At 42.5% G+C, this 20379-nt stretch overlaps 1 protein-coding gene across 1 annotated transcript; it reads left to right on the top strand.

Annotated features, from left to right (window-relative positions):
• Positions 1-13662: 13662 nt before the first annotated feature.
• LOC126587838 (probable serine/threonine-protein kinase PIX13) lies at positions 13663-17183 on the top strand. The gene is made up of 6 exons (XM_050252923.1): positions 13663-14047; positions 14495-14826; positions 15418-15553; positions 15681-15823; positions 16196-16319; positions 16461-17183. The coding sequence occupies exons 1-6, from the start codon at positions 13981-13983 to the stop codon at positions 16913-16915; spliced, it is 1257 nt and encodes a 418-aa protein (XP_050108880.1). The 5' UTR covers positions 13663-13980; the 3' UTR covers positions 16916-17183.
• The last annotated feature ends 3196 nt before the right edge of the window (positions 17184-20379 follow it).

The following is a 20379-nucleotide window of genomic DNA, read 5'->3' as shown; positions in this document are numbered from 1 at the left end:
TAGATAACCTCCATCGGCCGCGTGAAGTGAGAAGCAATCTAAGACACTGGGCTCGGCCATTGAGTTCTTTAGGTTCGAGCACCGACCCTGGGGACATGGCCGAGGTCTCCTCTCGGCAGGTTGAAAACGACACCTTCTTGCTATTCTTGTCATGACTTTCTTTAAGCTTAACCTTGTCTATTCGCGCAGGCTTCATGGGAGGTTGAATTCAGGGCTCTCCTCTCCAGCACGACTGCAGAGTCCGGCCCTTCGGCCGCTCCGACTGAGGCTGCCGATCCAAGCGCCATAGCCCAGTTGCGAGAAGTCCTGTCGCTCTCATCATCGCAAGTACTTGAGCGCAACGGTCTTGATCTGCTCGGCGTGTGTCTGAATGACCTTGGAGCCGACGGTCGCCTAAGCGGAGATGCCATTGTTCGGGCATCGTCTGCCTTGGAGCGTGTTCGGGAGACATTTAGCATCTTCCAGACTGCTCTAAAAGCCGAACAGGACCTGCAAGCTGCCACGGCCATTCAAGACACCCTCCGCCCGAAGATTGACGATCTACGGGTAAAAGGAGAAGCGTTAGCCGAGCTCGACCGTCAGATGGCCGAACTAGCAAAACGCCGGTCGGTCATTGCTTCTGAGCTTGCGAGGGACTTCGAGTCAGGCGGGAAGGATCGCCTAACTGAGTATGCGGCGGCCAAAAAACGGGTCGAGCGCCTGAGACTGGACAAAAAGAATCGGCAAGCCGAAGTCATCATGGCCGACGTGCGGTGGTTGGAGTTGAAAGCTCTGCTCAGCACTCTTCTTCCCTCGTCTCCTTGAATGTATTAGACCTACTCATTTTTGTAATACCTGTCAATTTTAATGGAATGACTTTTTCTACAACAAATTTTTATTCACGCATGTCCCATGTGACCGGATAGTATTTCTTCAAGAACTTCCCATTAATTGGTAATTTGTGAACTACTCCAGTCCGGTCTTTAAGACGATACGCCCCTTTACCGTATACCTTATGCACAATGAACGGCCCTTCCCAATTCGGCGACCACTTGCCGAACCTAGGATCTTTTATTCCTACGGGCAACACCGTTTGCCACACCAATTCACCCTCGCCGAACGTTTTCTGTCGTACCTTTTTATTATAGGCTCGCTCGGCAATCTGTTTCTGTGCCACCAGTAAATTATAAGCGTCAAGTCACGCCTCTTCCAAATCTTCTAGTTCCTGTCTCATGGACTGATTATATTCGGCGCTAAACAAACTACTTTGTTCAATTAATCGCAACGAATTTATGCTCAACTCGACTGGTAGCACCGCATCGTGTCCGTAAGTCAATGTGTACGGGGTTGTTGCAGTCGCCGATCGGGACGACGTTCGGTATGCCCATAATGCCTCGTTCAACTTCAAGTGCCACATGCCAGGCCTCTCTTTTATTATTTTTTCAAGGATGCCAATCAACACTTTATTACTTGCCTCGGCCTGCCCATTCGCCTGTGGATAATACGGTGTGGACTGTTCCAGCCGAATATTCAAATTGGCCGTGTATTCCTTAAACCTTTCGGCTGTGAAGATTGTTCCATTGTCGGTTATGATCGTTTCTGGCACACTGAACCGGGTCACAATGTGTTCCTCCACGAAATCGCAAACTTCTTTAGACGTTAATTCGGCATATGATTTTGCTTCGACCCACTTAGTAAAGTAATCAGTTGCGACTATTATCCATGCATGCTTAGCAGCTCCAGAAGTCGGCGTGATTTTGCCGATTACATCCATGGCCCATCCTCTAAACGGCCACGGCTTAATGACCGAATGTAGCGATTCGGCCGGGACCCTTTGTATAGGCCCATGGATTTGGCACTGCACGCATCCTCGTGCAAACTCGATACAATCTTTCAGTATTCTCGGCAAAAAATAACCGTGTCGTCGGAGTAGCCATCGCATTTTCCGTCCAGACTGGTGAGCTCCGCATACATGAACCTCTGCGATCGCTCGAGCACTCTCTTGGGGGCCGAGGCATAGCAATAACAAACCATCTTCGCCCTTTCGGTACAACTCGTTCTGGTACGTGACATAGTTCGTGGCGTGAGCCCGTGTCCTGCGACTATGTTTTCCGTTAGGATTGTCAAGGTACTGCATAATGGGCTTTCTCCAATCATCTGGTACTGCCTCGGCCGCGCAAATGTCTATAGAGTCCTGCCGATCTAACAACGAAGGCAAGGACATGACCCTGGTGCGTATCACATTGTCTCGACGGAGGATTTGCTGATCAACCAAGGCCGGATATAATTGTTGTAATATTGGTATCTCCCGGCCTAGCTTGCCCCCCAGGAGTTGTGCACCGGAGGCGATTTGAGCCAACTCGTCTGCATCGGTATTATGAACCCGAGAAATATGCTCGAATGTAATACCGTCAAAGGACTCGGCCAAATAGCTGGCGACCATGTGGTAAGGCGCCAGAGTACAACTCATGCAACGAAAAGACCCATTAATTTGGTTAATCACTAGTTCAGAATCCCCGAGGACGAGGACACGAGTGGCATGTACGTCAAGAAGGAGGCCTAGACCAATGACTAGAGCCTCGTATTCGGCCTGATTATTGGTGCAGTTGAAATCTAATTTGAGCGAAAAGTACCAACGATCATTGTGAGGAGATTGAATGACGATGCCTACGCCGGCCGAGGACGAAGTACTGAAACCATCGAAATACATCGTCCAATAGTTGTCGCGGGTCACCACCATGCCAATCTCGACATCATCACCCCCGAAATCGTAAGGCGAAGGGTGCTGGGCAAGGAAATCGGCCAACGCCTGTCCTTTCACAGCTTTCTGCGGCACGTATTACAAACTAAACTCGGACAACGCCATCGTCCATTTCCCAATTCGGCCCTTCACAATTGGCCGGGTAAGCATGTACCAGATAACGTCGGTCTGGGCAATGACTTGGGTGACCGACGGGAGCATGTAATGCCGAAGCTTGGATGCAGCGAAGAACACGGCGAGACAGAGCTTCTCAACGGCGGAATAATTGATCTCCGGAGGACTCAGATTACGGCTAAGGTAAAAGATAGCCTGTTCCCGTCCGGCATCGTTGTCTTGTGCGAGGAGGCAACCGATGGACTCGTCGGCCGCCGAAATGTACAGCTTGAGAGGCTTACCGCGCTGAGGAGGGACCAGGACAGGTGGGTTTGTAAGGGAAACCTTGATATGTGTGAACGCCGCCTGGTGCTCCTCATTCCACATGAACTTGTCTGAATCCTTGAGCTTCAAAAGTGTGGAAAATGCTTTCATTTTACCTGCCGAATTAGCAATAAAGCGGCGTAAAAAATTGATCTGGCCGAGTAAGGACTGTAATTGTTTCTTCGTTGTTGGGGGTGGGGCGGTGACAATTGCGCGTGCCTTATTCTCATCGACTTCAATCCCACGATGATGTACGAGGAAACCAAGAAAATTCCCGGCCGATACACCGAAGGCACACTTGGCAGGATTCATCTTGAGGTTGTGCTGACGCATACGGAGGAAAGCCTGTCGGAGGTCGTCCAGATGCGTCTGTCGGCGTTTAGATTTGACGACAACATCGTCGATATAAACTTCGACGATGGTGCCAATTAAATCATGGAAGATGGTGTTCATCGCCCGTTGGTACGTGGCGCCGGCATTCTTGAGGCCGAATGGCATGACAACCCATTCGTAAGTGCCGAGTGCCCCCGGGCAACGGAAAGCAGTTTTGTGCACATCGGCTTTGGCAATAAATATTTGGTTGTATCCGGCATGTCCATCCATAAAGGATAAGATTGCATGATTCGCCGCGGCATCGATTAACAGATCTGAAATCGGCATTGTATACTCATCTTTGGGCGTTGCCAGATTCAGATTTCGAAAATCGGTGCAGATGCGCAGTGCACCACTTTTCTTTAATACAGGAACAATATTCGCCAACCATTCAACATATCGAGCTGTCCGAATGAACCCGGCTTTCAAAAGCCGAACTAGTTCGTCCTTGACACTGAGTTGTACTTCGGTCGAGAATCGACGAGGTGGCTGACGGAAAGGCTTGAAACCGGGCTTAATACGTAATTCATGCTCGACTAAAGCACGATCTAAGCCGGCATTTCATGATAACTCCAAGCAAAACAATCTTTGAATTCCGTAAGCAAGGCCCGCAACTCGTCCTTCATTTGTTGAGGAAGTAACGAACTAATAAACAAAATTCGTGGGTCATCGGCCGTCCCAACATTAATCTCTTCCAAAGGGTCCTTAACAAGGGGCCGATGATCTTCGAGCTCGGCCGGGGCGGCTCGAATTTTATCAAAAGATAATACAGGCCCATTATCTCCCTCAGCAAGGAACTCGACGAGGTTGACGCCCGAATTTGGTTGTTTGGATATCGTATACCAATGGGCCAGCAGTCGTTCCATAGTAGATGAAACCGCGGCCCTACGTGCTTCCCGATCGGCGTCAAACATCGGTTTTGGGGAGAAAATTAGCTAATCCGAGTCTCGCCGAATCCTGCTGGACAGTCTCGGCGCCAACCTCGATAGCTTTCTGAACGGAAATCCGAGTCGGCCGTCCCTCTTCATTGAAGCCTTGCAACGTAATATAGCCGACGTGATCGTCATAATACCGTGCTTGAATCATGTTGGCTTCGAAGGGCTGGCTATCGGCCGGATGAACAGTGACCGATTTGCCGTCCCAAAAGACAAGCACTTGGTACAACGAGGAAGGAATACAGCTGGTTTGATGAATCCAATCTCGGCCGAGCAGTGCATTATACTCGGTTTTAGAATCAACCACGAAAAAGGCGGTCATATGGGTGCGACCGGCAATATTCACAGTTAACGGAAGCACACTTTTAGTGTGGGACTTGTCGCCGACAAAACTGCTCATTGTGATCCCCGACGGAATAAGTTCGTCATTTGAACGGCGCAAGGCCTTCATGATGTTCAGGGGCATGATATTGACAGTAGCTCCACAATCGACAAAAACTTTAGAAACCGGATATCCCTCGATGTGTGCCGTTACATACAATGGCTTTAAATGATGAAGCTTGGCGGATGATAAACGAGGGAACAATTCGGCCAAAGCAGCCTTTAGACTATCATCTTTTGTTGTTGGCTCGCCTTCAGCAATTGATACAAAATCCACATGGCCGGGTTCCTCAGCAACCACATCTCCATCGAGGAAATTTGGTTGAGCCGTGCTTGATTGAAAATCAGCAGGTAACACATGAACCATACTGATTTCCATATTATCCAAGACTGACGGGCCCAACTGGTCAAGACCTTCCTCGTTCGGTTGGTCAGTGACTACGTATTCAGTTATCGTCAGATTCGGACAATGAGATTCTTCCGTCCCTTCTTCAATAATGTCACTCGGCGGAGCCGCTTCGGCCACTTGTTGGTTCTGCGTGACCGCCTCAGGTAAGGTCGAGATTGACAATGAACTTGGGGTCAAAACCTGAACCTGCTCCTGGTAGTGTAGCCGAGCATCCCTAGTGTCAAGATAAGCATCCAGACGGGCAATACGTGCGATTTCCTCAGTCGTAAGGCCGAAGAGAGAAACCGCCGAAAATACTTCAAAGTGATACCGTAAATACTGAAGGTCCTCCAGCGAGAAAGGAAGGTCGGCTGCATTGATATCGATGTACGGGTCGACTTCAAACCCAAAAACACGAGCTTCTCGTATGTGCTGGAACCTTGCTTTCAATCCGGGGTCTGAGGTTTTCTGGATGATCCGCTCGGCATCCGAACAAGTCAGGATCAGATCAATGGTGTCCTGGCATGCCTTCGGCAAACCATATAGATCGTTGGCCGAATGACTCTTATGAAATTCTCGCATATACTCTAAAGACTCCCCAAGGAACGGGGGATGCAAATTCCGCCTAATTTTGACCAAAGGCTCTTGTATAACTAGCGGGGATAATTTGCTTTCGGCCTCTTGCCGAAAATGTTCAAGGCGTGCCTTCATTTCCCCTGGTCGAATAAGAAGTTTGATCCGTTTATCAGCTTCTTCAAACACGGTCTCGATGTCTTGATCGACCAGCCGTTTCCCCTGAGCCAACTCTGTCATAATTGCTGGAGGTGGTCGCTCCTCATCATTGGCAACTGTATCCTTCGGCCGCCACTTAGGGGCCGAAGTTTCTTGGGCTGCTTGTCGGCGAGCCATGCAATCTATCCGTTGATGCCGGCGTTTCTGAGATTTGGACAACGCGGTGTAGACGCCCTTCGAAGAATGATATGTATACCAACGTTGATCTCTAGGCTCGGGAGGCTTGAAAGTCTTTTGACTCCGTGATGATCCTGAACTGCTAGAATTACGCTTATAGTAATCATCGTCATAAAATGAAGCATCAAAATCGAGGCACCGCCTGACCGGGGGTGTCTCTTCCATCCGTACTTTAGAACCAAGCCTCTCAAAAACCCCGTGATGGTGGCCTTCACTGGCTACCCTTTGCCGAGTTGCGGCCACAGGCTCCGAAGAAGGCTTCTCCTCTGGTTCACTGTCGACCTCCGCTCTACATTTCCTGCACAAAACCGCCGTCCCACTGTCTTCACCGGCGCTATAATCCACCATAGGTTTGACAATAGCGGGCCTCGTTAAAGCCGTAGGTGGTTTATTTGAACGAAAATCGGCCATGAACCGTGGCCGAACATTCTGATTCCACGGGCGTTGTGTCTCAACCACTTCAGCCTTGCCTTTCCCTTTGTCCTTGGGCAGGTACGCGTTGACCATGTTTACTGTTGCCGCGGGGAATGGATCAGTATCCACACCCATCTTTTTTTCAGGGAATTTCAGTTTGCCATTATCAATCCAGTTTTGAACGTTGTCGCGAAATACGACACAATTGTTTGTCGTATGTTTGCTTGAATTGTGGTATTTGCAATACACCTTCCCTTTAAGCTCTTCGGCCTTAGGAATGTTGTGACCAGGCCGAAGCTTGATAATCCTTGCGGATAACAGTTGGTCGAAGATTGCGTCAGCCTTGGTAATATCAAAAGTGTAGACCTTTGATGGTTTCAACACTCCTTCAGCGGCCGAGCGACTTTTGACTTCTCTAGAATCAACCTGAGTTAATGCCTTACAAACGTATGGCTTATCTATCACTATCTCGGCCGCATCCACACTGACGCATTCATCCTCAGTTGACGCATAGCTGACAGTAGGATTTTTGTACAACGTCCCCCGAGATGGCGTTTTCGAAACCTTCTCCTCACGGAGCAAGTAGTCGTACTGTTCAACATGCTGGGCTAATTCATACATGTCCCGAAAGTTTGCCCCCAGGAATTTCTTTTTGTATTCGACGTCGAGGCCGTTCAATGCAAGCCTGACAAATTCGACTTCGGGTAAGGGCACTCGGCACCAATTCCGGGCCGATTTGAACCTAGTGAGATAGTCCATTGGTGATTCATCAGATGCCTGAGCCATCCTTGCTAAGGAAGAAACTGACATCTCCATCCCTGGTCGATAAAACTGCTCATGGAACTTCTCGACCAACTCTTCCCAGTTCTGGACGGAATTGGGGGGTAGATTAATGTACCAAGCAAATGCCGAGCCGGTCAATGAGAAGTTGAATAGCCGTAACTTATGAAAGTCACTATTGACATCTCCGCATTGCGCAGTGAAACGAGCCACGTGCTCCAACGAAGATAAAGACGATTCACCGGCAAAGAGACTAAAATCTGGGATCTTGAAACCCTTCGGGTACCCAAACGATTCCACGTAAGCTGGGTACGGATGAATAAACTTAGGAAACTTCGGCCCTTTCTTCATGGCCGAGTCAATCATCCGCTGAACTTCGGTCATATCAACAGGTGTTACTTCGACCCTCTGGTCGGTCCCGTCTGACCTACTATTCGACCCTCCTCCTTTCTCCAAGTTAATTGGTTTGAGCAGGGCAGGAATAGGCCCGGCCGGTACAATCGGTGCCGGGTTGTTTTCTGGTAAACGAGGTTGGCGAAGATCGAAAGGCCTGCTGCCACCAACTTGACTAACCAGCATTTCGAGCAGCTTGGTCTGCCGATCATTGGCACTGAGTATCGCGTCATGCAGCTTGTCAATGCCTCGACTGAACGTCTGCTCGACTGACCGAGACTGCTCGTCCAGTCGCTTTCGGAGAAACGACCTCGTTGGTGGGTCTGATCCTTCACCACCATCCTCGTCACATTCCTCTATTATCCCTTCATTGAGAACGCATGTGTTTCTGTTAGGGATCTCTAAACCACGGAGTTGACCGCCGAGATTAAGTTCTCTCTCTCGGCGAGTCGCGCTCGTGGACTCAGGTGTACCAACGCTAAGGGGATTCTGCGCCTGTGGCACACTCTGTCCTATGCTCTGACTCGGTAAATCGGCTGTCGACTTTCCCATAGCTGTTTTCTTTTTTACCGATCGTGTTTCAATTGGCATGAACTTCGTAGTTTAGCACTGGGTCCCACTGGGCGTGCCAAAATGTTGACCCTAGAAACTACAAAGCCTACGTGGCGCGCAGGCCGAGTATATTCTAAGCTAACTACGTCCTTCGGTGATTGCGGGGCGTGCCAACTCGTCGGCCGAGGCTCGGCCGAGGAGTAAATTTGATGATGCTGCGTTGGGTCGCGCTACTGACTTCTGCGTCTTGCGATTGCGGCCGAGAAAGGAACACGTCTCGGCCTCTTGGGTTCTCGAGCCTGAAGACAAGGCTGCTATTTCTTACAAAGTTCACGAACCGAATTCGGCTTGCAATGTGCCGAATGTAATAACTGTGACACCTCACCTCGCCGAGAAGGCTAATGAGATGACCTCGACCAACAAGGATTCGAAAACCCTTCTCGACCGAGACTTGGATAGGTAATCGACCGTTCTCGCCGCAGTGCTGTTGATGCCAACGGAAGATACTGCGAGACCGACCGACTCTACGGTGACAGAGCTATCTATGCCGACTTAAGATATCACCGGTTGCTTCCACAGTGCTGTTGATGCCAACGGAAGATGTGTCAGCGAAAAAGGAAAAGAAAAAGATCTCAAGTTGTGAGAGTTTGCGCAGGGCAATTTTGTATTGATTTTGTGGGGCTATTCCTGATGCACAACATCCCCTATTTATAGTACTGAACCTTGAGTCCGAGTTTAAATCCTACTCGGACTAGGTTTCCCCCTCCGGATCGCCTCGACCAGTCCTACATCCACTAGGACTATGAACCTAGTCCCTAGCGAAGCTGGATTAGTTTCCTGGATATCCGATCCCGTCGAGACTCCCCATTGCACTAGGATTCGTCCTAACCGCCCTAGGTTTGGATTCCCACGGGTTGACCGATCCATGGTCCTTTTGCCGCCCGGCCTCCTGGGCCGAGAGTGATCTTTCCCTCGGCCCAAACTATTATTTTGGGCCCAAACAGCGTGAACGACTGCGAGTTGTTAATGTGGTTTGACTTCTCAAATGTATTACTACCACATAATTTTCAAACGCGTAGAAAGCTTAACTTATGATTTATACTGTTATAATTTTGACTGTTTTACATAATACTAAAGCCTAGCTCGAATAGAGTGGAATAGTATATTTCAATTTACCTATAATGGTAAAAGAATGTAACAAATTCTGAAAAGTTTAGGAATTTTCACATATAAGTCATTAAAGACTTTACGGTTTAGAGAAAAACACTTCAATGTGGCTTTAGAAAAACACTTCAACTTTATGGTCTAGAGAAAAACACTTCAACTTTATGGTCTAGAGAAAAACACTTCAACTTCACTTTAGAAAAACACTTCCAACTTCACTTTAGAAAAACACCTTCTGGCTTCTCAATGAAGGAGGACACAAAAAGAATTTCATACACCAAAAATAAATTATAGCATGACATACGGCAATTCTTTAAAAGTTTTTTTATTTTGTTTTTTCCCAACGATATTCTATACTAATTTGTATAAAGAAAAGATGAAGGAGTTTGAAACCATGACATAGTAGGTTAAAGAGGAATCTCCAAGGCAGTCAACTACTTGTGATTCTTTAAAAGTTTTTGTATAAAACTTAAACTTGTTTACACATTTTAATACCAAAGTTTAAGAAAGAATAATGGATGAAAAATTAGAAATATTTTTGCTCATCATCTTTTTTATTATTGTTGGATGCGCTTAAATTTTGAGATCTACGTAGTAAGTAGACACAAATCTCAAGATTTAAACTCATCTAATAGTAATAAGTAGAGTGATAAATGTTACCAGCACTTGAAGATGGGGAGCAAAAATGCACCCCTCCAAATTAGGAATTTGTTTATTAATCGGCTGGGAAGTTGGTAGGTGGTTCATTCATTACTTTTGGGGTTCACTCTTTAGAGCAGCTCCAGCGTGTGCTGGAGCCCAAGGGACAAGCGAGTGAACAGGGCCAGAGAGCCCGAGCAATCAAGTCTAGCGTTTGCTGGCAAGGGAGCTCGAGCAGGCCCGAGCGAGAGGCCGGTGGAGAGTTGCCAGCCCGAGAGCCCGGAGTGGGTTTGACGCAAGGCTGATGTCGCCCTGATGTCAGCCACGTTTTTCTTCTATTTTGCCTTGGCATCCGTTGGATCTCAACCCACAAACTTGCCAGAGTTCGCTCCGAGGACGAACCAAAAACTGGGCAAGGTTTCAGAGAAATTGCAGGGGGTTAAACCTCTGGTTTCGAACTGGAAAAACACCACAAATCTTGTCCCAAGCAACATTAAGACATAATGAAACAAGATTTGCATAGAGAACCTCACCTGGGTTCGAGTTTCAGATCTTGAAGCTCTCGGCTTTAATGGTGGCTTACACCATGATGGTCCGATGACGCATGCAATTGTATAGCAAGGATTCTTTAGTCCTAGAGATTAAGGTTTCATGGTTTTGGAGTTTGATTTGTTTAATTTTTGAAGAGGAAAGTGGGTGAGAGCTCTTGGAGATCTAGAGAGAGCGAGAGTGTAGAGAGAGAGAGAGAGAGAGAGAGAGAGAGAGAGGAACTTCAGAGAAAAATGGGAGAGAGAGAGTGAGGTGCACGGAAAAGAGAGGAGTGACGTGAGGGAGTGGGAGGGAGTGCAAAAAATATTATTATTTTATTTACCTGTTGCCAGGGCTATTTAAGTGTAGGGGTGGAGATACCAAAGGCAATTACGATTTATTAAGGGTAATTACTGTTCACTAGGTGGATTAAATAGTGGATTACCTGGAGGGAGGGCTCTAATGGTGGAGTTGCTCTTAGTGGTTTGAAACTTCTAAGCCTAGGTGTCTAAAAGAGAAATAATAAAGAGATTATCTTGAGGTGAAATTCTTTAAGGACTCATTTGTCAACTTACAATTTAACGTTAATTTTCATGCTAACATTATAAATATTGTGTCAAAAATATGAGGTGATAGAGAATTCATAAAAAATCTCACTTTCAAAGAGTTTCTTTAATATTTCTCAGGACAAAAATCTGATTAGTTGTTTCTTTCCAAGAAAATTTGTCAAAGTTTAATGGCTAACAAGATTTGGCTTCTTTGAATCAACTTAAATATTGAGTGACCAGTCAAATACTCCAATAGCTAGTGTATGGACCCAAATCTTATCACTTTTGGTTACCTGGAATTGTTGTGTTCAATGAAGCAACACAAACTATAATTTTCAGTACCAAATTACCAATACCAATACTAGGTTAAAATTAGACAAATACTATACACTTTCTTATACCATTTGTCACCTCACAAATGCATTGTCAACTTGGTTGCAATGTGTCGCATATATATTCTCTATTTCCGTTGACTTTTTTCGTTGGAAAACTTGAGGTGTTCTGTTGATGATCCCTTTGAAGGGTATTTTGACATTGAAAAATCGATACACTTTTTAAACGACCTTGTAAACATATGCAACTCTCTAAACATAACGATAAATGTGGCTCTTTTGGAACTGTTTTTATAAAAAGAATACATGTATACGTTAGAAGTGTATTTTTACTAAGTATTTCAAGATTATTTATCTTCTTTATTCTCAAAGTCACTTTCATCGCCTATTGCAGAACAAACTCTAACCAACGAAATACAAATATGTTGATTGAAAAAAGAAATTTGACAAATAGAACATGAAATCGACATTTTGAAAGCTTCACATGAGGTAAGATTTCATATTTTTTTCATTGTTTTAGTGATTTCAACAACATCGTTATGCAAATTGATTGATATCTTAATAAATAGTTGTGATTTATTTGCTTGATATATTTCAATGACATTGACATGCCTGCATTATGAATGAGATAAATCTTGAAAAAAGTACGGTTAATGATGCGTAAACATATCTGATTGGCTTCCCTTTTTGTTTAGGAGTATCCTAATCCTTTTGTTTTTCCTCCCCACTTCTCTTTCCATCTTGGATTGGTAAAGGTAGCACACCCAAAATGTGTGTTACACTGATCCTCAAGAAACTGGCATAAACCCTAAAATGTTATGGTTGATGAATTTTCATTGTAGTTCAGTTTTATATATGCTGAGCTGTTTAAATGGGAGGTGTACATTAAGAGTGAGCGTGATGATATTATGGGAAGATATGTAGGGTGTATTAAGTTAAATTTTAATTAAAAAAACACATATGATGTGTATGAAGTATGTGAAATGTATTCAACAATATGCGATCGAGGTGCTTCTCTAAAAAGAAACACTTTTACAACCCAAATTTTATATAATTTTTCTGTCAAACGTATCATAGTTCTTGAAAAAAACACTTACACTATGTTTGGATAAGAGAAATAAACTTGAAATTTTGGCAAAAGTAAGAATTTATAAATTGATGACATGTGTCAATTCTCTTGTTTGGATTCCTAAACATGAAAATTTAGAATTTCTGCGTGGAAAAAACTTAAAATTTAGGACTCCATTCTTAAGTTTAAATTCTATGTAAACATGTGTTATTTCTAAATTTTTGTGAGTGAGAGTTCAAAAATAACAAATTTTGTATTCAAATTCCATAGTTAAATTAACCAAACAAGAAAACTTACAAATTCTAAAAAATAAAATTCCGTCATTCTAATTTCTATTATTTTAAAATTCTTTAATAATCTATAATTTTCTCGTCTAATCAGACGGAAAGAGATCATCTCAGGATCTCTTCCACCAAGGCCACCAAATCAAGTGATCCGGGTCTTTGAAATCTCATTGAACGCCAAAAATTATTATAGTTTTTAAGAGATCAAAATAGGTGGGCCGTTGAATGAAATTTCAAATACTCAGATCACTTGATCCGGTGACCTTTGTCGAGGAGATCCGGAGAGGATTTCTTTCCCATTCAGGCCATTCCAAAACCAATTCTTAACAAACAGAAAGTCAACGTCAAGGAGCACAGTGATAACAAAATTTTAATTTAATTGGGGTGACGAATTTCTTTTGTAGGTACTGGGTAGAACAGAATGGTCTCTTTTGTTTAGGACAACGTACTATCTACGAGATCATTTGATTGAAGCAAATTTGATTTTTGAATTTTAGCTCAATTGATTTAAAATAAAGATTTAAAAAGATAAAAATAAATGAAGTTCAAACGAAGTTAACTAAAAAAATTATTATTTCACAATATAACAATTTCAAGAATTTATAATCAAAACTCTATTGGGCCATAGTTGAGCACAATTACTCATATTTCTCTGCCATCTAACAATAATAGCGTTAAATTATTAATTTATTTGTCTCTCTGGTTTCTTCATTTGAATGGAAATTCTGTGTCTGACCGAGCTGAGTCACATTGCCCACGGTAGTTGACTTGGAACAAGAGTCTGGCAATTCTGCATTACCCCACCAAGCTCTTCACCTTGTTTCTTCTTAAAGACTTGGTCTTTATTCGTTTGCTTCCATTTTTACTGTTTTTATGCTAAATTGGCTCGCAAAAACCACAGGCATAACAAAGTCAGAGCCCTTTTGTTCATCATTTTCTGGAATACTGGAGAGAGAGAGAGAGAGAGAGAGAGAGAGAGAGAGAGAGAGAGAGGAGAGGGGGGAGAGAGCACCCTTTTAGTGGTTGAAGCTTGGAGGAGGTAGAATCCAAGAGGAAGAGGAAAAGGAAGAAGAAGATGGGGATTTGTTGGGGTTCTCCAGTTAGAAACCCGACACCAGCAACTACTGGTGATCTCAGTACAGGTAAAGCCCACAATTAAATTTGGATTTTTGTTGATTTCATTAATTTTTCAACTTTTGAATTGGGTTTTTGTTGTTACTAGTTTTTGAGAAATGCCCATCATTAATTGAGCTGCAAATTATGTTTCTGTACTGTTTCATTGACCAGTAAATGGCAAGGAGACTCTCAAAATGGGATTCTTCGTGAATTCTTTCTCACCTCACAATTTCACGTTAATTTCTGCGTTAATATTATTATAAAACATTGTGCTAAAAACATGAAATGTTGAAGAGTCCCGCTTTTAAGAGAGTCTCCTTGGTATTTTTCATTATTAAATCATGAATATTGTGGCTATTGGATTTCTAGGAACGTTGATGTTCTTGTAACTTGCTGCATGTCAAATGGGAAATTTTTTTTCCATGTGTTTTTCATTTTGAGTGTGATTTTCTGACTCTGTGCTGCTTCTTCAGTGATCAGCAACATATCTCAGACAACCAGTAATAACACATCTTCAGGGGCGAGTACTGTATCCCGGAATAGCCAGTTCTCCGCGGCAAGCGGTGATGAGGCCAGTGCACATGGGCAGATCTTGCCCACCCCAAACTTGAGGATCTTCAGTTTCTTGGAGTTGAAGGCTGCAACCAGAAACTTCAGATCAGATACAGTGCTTGGGGAAGGAGGTTTTGGGGTGGTCTTCAAAGGCTGGCTTGATGACAAGGCGCCGACCAAGTCAGGAAAATCAACAGTCATTGCTGTGAAAAAATTGAGTTCCGAGAGCTTGCAAGGGTTTGAGGAATGGCAGGTAAATTGACTGCACTTGAGGAAATGATTATAATTGGTGATGTTTAATTGTTTGGTATTAGCACTTTAACTTGTTCAAGCGAACGAGATCATAAGAGTCGCAGTTCTGATTAGATATGTTAATAAAAAATGGAAGGTGAAATACTAATCCTTTACCAAAATTAAACTGTAAATAAATATTTTCGTTGTGTCAAACACTGGTATCCACTGTTCGTGTAGGAGGGCAGGGTTTCAATTGGTTAATGCAGCTGGTGCCCTGAGTCCACAACAATTTAAGGGAGATATAGAGTTCTACAGATGATAAAACAATTCCATGATATACAATTTCTTCAAATTTGGTTTGGTCGGATTCTAGTTTGAATTAAAAAAGGGCCAACTCAAGCGAGTTCTTTTCCCCAAATCCCTCAACTCAAGCCATAATCTCTCTCTAGCATTCCTGGCGTGCATGGTGCACACACCTAAATCCGTACATTTTCAAGGACATCTGGCCTGTTTTATCAGTCTTCTGGAACCATAAAGTTTATAAGCAGTGCATCAAGTCAATTTAGTTAGGGCGACTATCTCATCCTATTCTTGTTCTTTGCTGGTGCAGTCAGAGGTTAATTTCTTAGGGCGACTATCTCATCCTAATCTTGTTAAGCTATTCGGATACTGTTGGGAGGATAAAGAGCTGCTGCTTGTGTACGAGTACATGCCAAAGGGTAGCTTGGAAAACCATCTATTTGGAAGTAAGGATAAATAAGTTTCCACATTACTAGTTATACATGCAAGCATTTTCCTATGTGCAGGCAATGCTGTTTACAAATATAGCAAGTTCATTCTTCACCTTACACTTCATGTTCTCTACTTTTGCAGGGGGATCGGCTGTTCAGCCACTTCCATGGGATATACGGCTTAAAGTTGCAATAGGAGCTGCTCGAGGCCTGGAATTCTTACATACATCAGAGAAGCAAGTTATCTATAGAGATTTCAAAGCTTCAAATATACTTCTTGACGCGGTAAAATTCTATTTGACTATTGAACAGTTATCAAGAACTAAGCTAAGAAAGGCTCATATGTTTTATTTTCTTACCATATATTCAACCCTTACCTGTGCCACATATTATTATCCACCAAACTGTTGTGAATAGAATCATGTCTATTTAAAATATGCACACTGTCACAGAACCATAAAAAATAAAAACTAAAACAACGTTACTCTTAGGCTTTAGGTCAATTGATTGACTCGGGAGGTTGGATTTGGGGGTAGGTTTTAAGTGTGAATTTTAGTAAGAAAACAAATACTCATTGAAATAAAAAAAAATCAAAATCTGTAGGTCGAAAAAAAGAAGAAAAATTTGACATATTTTTAACTTTTGGTTGTACTGCAGTCGTATACTGCCAAGATATCCGACTTTGGCTTGGCAAAAATGGGTCCTTCAGCTAGTCAGTCGCACGTGACAACACGGGTTATGGGTACATATGGTTATGCTGCTCCTGAGTATGTTGCCACTGGTAATTCTACGTAACTTATGGAATTTGCATGAATTGGTGTTAAGGTTCAACATTTTGATGTGAGTTTGGCATAAGTATTAGGCCAATTACAAAATTCAAGTTCTTGCCATGACATTCCTCATATCATGTTTAATTTAACAGGGCATCTGTATGTGAAGAGCGACGTGTATGGTTTTGGTGTTGTTTTGATCGAGATATTGACAGGCTTGAGGGCCCTTGATACAACTCGTCCAACTGGAAAACACAATTTAGTAGACTGGATAAAACCATTTCTTTCAGACAAAAGAAAATTGAAAAGCATTATGGACCCTCACCTACAGGGAAGATATCCTTCCAAAGCCGCATTTCGAATTTCTCAGCTTGCACTAAATTGCATCGAATCTGAACACAGAAACAGGCCATCAATGAAAGATGTCGTGGAGAAATTGGAACGGATTGAATCTGTCAAAGAACTTACAAGGGAGCCTAGGCCTCGTTCTACTCATCCTATGGCTCATCGACAAGGACAGAAGCCTTTGCATCTCCGCTCTCCACTTCACCCCAGGCAAGATGGATTTCAAGGCTACCAACAGTCACCCCAGGCTCGAGTGAGGTAACTCTAGTACGACTGCTGTCAGGAAATATCGTGTCAAAAAGTTTCAATTAATTCATTTATGTATCTCCTGGGAGGTTAGATTATGTTAATTTTGTGTTAAACTGGGTACGTTACGTGAACAGTGAAACTGTAATTATTGTGTTGATCGAGCTTCAAAACTTGTTACAAGAGTCATTAGTTATAGTTTTCTGGAAGGGAAATTTGCCCTTCCATTTTGTTGTCAAAGTTCAAAGATTCAAGGACAAATATTTTATTGTCAGTTTACCTTCTGTATTTTGTAATTTAACAATTCTGCACTCTTAAAATCAAAAGCTGAAGAAATTCTTTGAGCGTTGTTACCTCAGCAGGGAATTAATTTATGGAAAACTTCATTCTAATCATTGGCAAAGATGACTTTTAGACTAAAATCATGAGTAAGATCAAAATATAATTTTAGTCCCTTGATACATTAATAACCTCAGTTATTAATTACATTTGCATTTTTTATTTATTTCTCTTTTTCTTCCTAATTTTAATGTATTAATTTTATTTCATTACAATTATCATTTTCATTTCATTTATTGTAATATATTTTGTTGTAAACGTTTAGATAAACTAATTTTTGTTTGTCTTCTTCATTTAGGTACATTAAATTCATTATAATACATTTCGGTGCATATATTTAGGTACAAACATTTAGGTTCATACATTTCTCACACACCCCGACCCTGGATGTCCACTAGGACTCCGAATCGAGCTGTGCCGGCCAACACCTGGAAGGTGACGAAGCCATAAAGTATGATGATGTGGAAAAATGTGAATAAATTTAAACCTAAAAGTGCATAAATACAAGAGTGCACCATGAGCGGAAATGAACCCATTTCATATGTGACGTCAAAGCATAAGTAAAGTACAGTAAAGTGGATTGAAAATCCTACCATCAAGGGTAATCTCCAATACCAAGACTTGCCACGAATCCTCGTCGATACAAAAGCTTTGCTACTAGACCTGGAGGGATAAAAACAAGAGTGAGTGACCAGAAAATAAAGCTTTAATAAAGGCCTTCTAAACGATGTAGTCCCTCACCGTAACACCTGTTTAGCTTCTAGAATATCATAGTACGGATAAACATGAAATCAAAATAATACTAACATTAAATCCAGAAGTATACCACATCGCATCATCTCATTATCAATATAAATAATCAAGTGCCTAATAACCCATATTAGCACGCCAGTCGGAGTCACCTATGGTGACCTGTACGACTACAACCATATCTCATCAATCAATGTTAGCTCATAAGTCGGAGTCACCTATAGTAACCTGTATGACTCATCCATATCTCATCACATATGCTAGCTCATAAGTCGGAGTCACCTATAGTGACTTGTATAACTCATCCATATCTCATCACATATGCTAGCTCATAAGTCGGAGTCACCTAAAGTGGTATGTACAACATGATTGTGCACCTACCTTGGATCCAAGGTGAACGTAAGGTGCGGGAGGTGAACATCACGTAAAGGATTGTGCCATAGCCACGGGCGAGAGCACCAACGCCGAGGTGCAGGTTTATGAACTATCAATGCATCTCAACATAACATGTACGACTCATGGGCAACCCGTACGATAGTGTTGGAGTTGCTTAAAAGATAATATAGTCATGACATCACTCGATCGTTCCGAATAAAATGTAATCATGTCATAACTCCATCATTTCAACTAATACTATAAATTCACCTGAACTTACCTGTGTGTCCTGAGTTCACCTTCGCGCTTCCAAGCATTTACAATAATTATGTGCAGGTAATATACGTATGGATAATCCATGATGCAATCTGATACTCAAACATGTTATAGCAATTTCAATTGTATACATACATATATACACACACACACACACACACATAATATGGTGTAAAAAAATGCATAAGTTGTAACACCCTACTCCCAAACTATTTATTTTAGGAAATAATTATCGGTGATAAGCCCAACTAGACACTAGTTTAATTAATTATTATTACTTACGTTTCCTTACTTCAAATTCTTGATTCTTCACACATTGATTTATGACCAACATTTAACCACCAAATCATAAGGTTAAATCTCATATTTTCCACCAATGTCCCTCACATTACTCAATTCCCTAGACAAGGCTATAGCCTCAATTATTGTATGACTGCATCTAATGTTTCGTTAGACTGCCTACGTACCCTAAACAGGGATCAAACCATTCGTAGTTCACAATAGTACTTCAAAGCATTCACAGTAATTATATGCAATAATCAATTTATAACTGTTGTGGAATTATCAATCATATATATATATATATATATACACATACATACATACATACATACATACATACATACATATATATATATACACACACACACACACGATAGAAAGGAAATGACCCACTCACCTGAGGTCCGCGCTATGACTCCCTAGCACAAATATTGAGACATCATGAACCATCGTCGCCTAAAACAATTATCAAATCATGTCTCAGAGTTCTTACCGATAAAATACATAATTGATGTAAAACACATCCCTACGTAGTTCGATTCAGGAGATCCACATCACGGATTTCCAATCCCTTACTTCCAAAGATCCACATTATACTTCTAGAACAACATCCTGAAGTTTCATTACAATCCAACGGTCGGATCTCCATCAATTGCCAAAACCAAGTGGCAGTTAACATTTTATTTTAAGAACTTACAAATCCAATTCGGGAAGATCCGTACCACGGATTCCCGATCCGTAAGTTCCTATGGTCCTCAAATATTACTTACTATGATGTATTAAAGTTTGGTGACGATCTAACGGTCGGATTGTCGATTCACATCTTTACCAAGTAACGTATCTTAATGAATTTAGGTCCAAACGATCAACCTACGATATACAATCACCAAAACTGAATTCAAGACATCTAATTTAGCCTAAGAATAACATCGATGGTCCCCTGGCCATGCACCGCTGCACGCGCTGCCGTCCCGACTCGCCGGAAAATCCAATTATTTCAAAAAATTACCAAAATTTACAGGAATGAAGATCTTAATGAGTGGAACAACTTTCATACTTATGACTAAGCCAATTTGGCAGAGAAAAGCCTCAATTTTACCAAAACCCGTCGGAAACCCTTGAATTTGGGTGTTCTTGATTCGACTCCAAATCAACTCCGACACTCCAACCAATGTTTGGGCTTTGTTCTAGACCTCAAGGAGAGTCTAATGGTGGCAGTAATTGGATGAAATCATTTCAGATTTGGAGGATCGAAGACACGGGTTCATCTCACCCTTGGGTATGGTTTTCGTCAAATCAAAGCCAAACTCCATAAATTTTGGTTTGTAATTGGTAGAGGAAAGGTCATAGAGTGTTTCCTAAGTGTTAATTCGACATGAATCGCCAGGAAAATGAGTGGAAATTGGCCGGAATAACCCCGACCGAACAGGTTGGGTGGTCTGGGTACATGGGTCCAAA

Source organism: Malus sylvestris, chromosome 10 (genome assembly GCF_916048215.2).
Source record: "Malus sylvestris chromosome 10, drMalSylv7.2, whole genome shotgun sequence".
NCBI lineage: Eukaryota > Viridiplantae > Streptophyta > Magnoliopsida > Rosales > Rosaceae > Malus > Malus sylvestris.
This window is presented reverse-complemented; position numbering and strand designations above follow the sequence as displayed.

What these genes read in the sequence shown, in the direction of transcription:
- LOC126587838 (XM_050252923.1), top strand. Translation starts at nt 13,981, where the DNA reads ATGGGGATTTGTTGGGGTTCTCCAGTTAGAAACCCGACACCAGCAACT. An exon ending in AAGGGTTTGAGGAATGGCAG is followed by an intron (nt 14,827 to 15,417) that starts GTAAATTGACTG and finishes TTGCTGGTGCAG; the next exon opens with TCAGAGGTTAATTTCTTAGG. An exon ending in TCCTGAGTATGTTGCCACTG is followed by an intron (nt 16,320 to 16,460) that starts GTAATTCTACGT and finishes TTAATTTAACAG; the next exon opens with GGCATCTGTATGTGAAGAGC.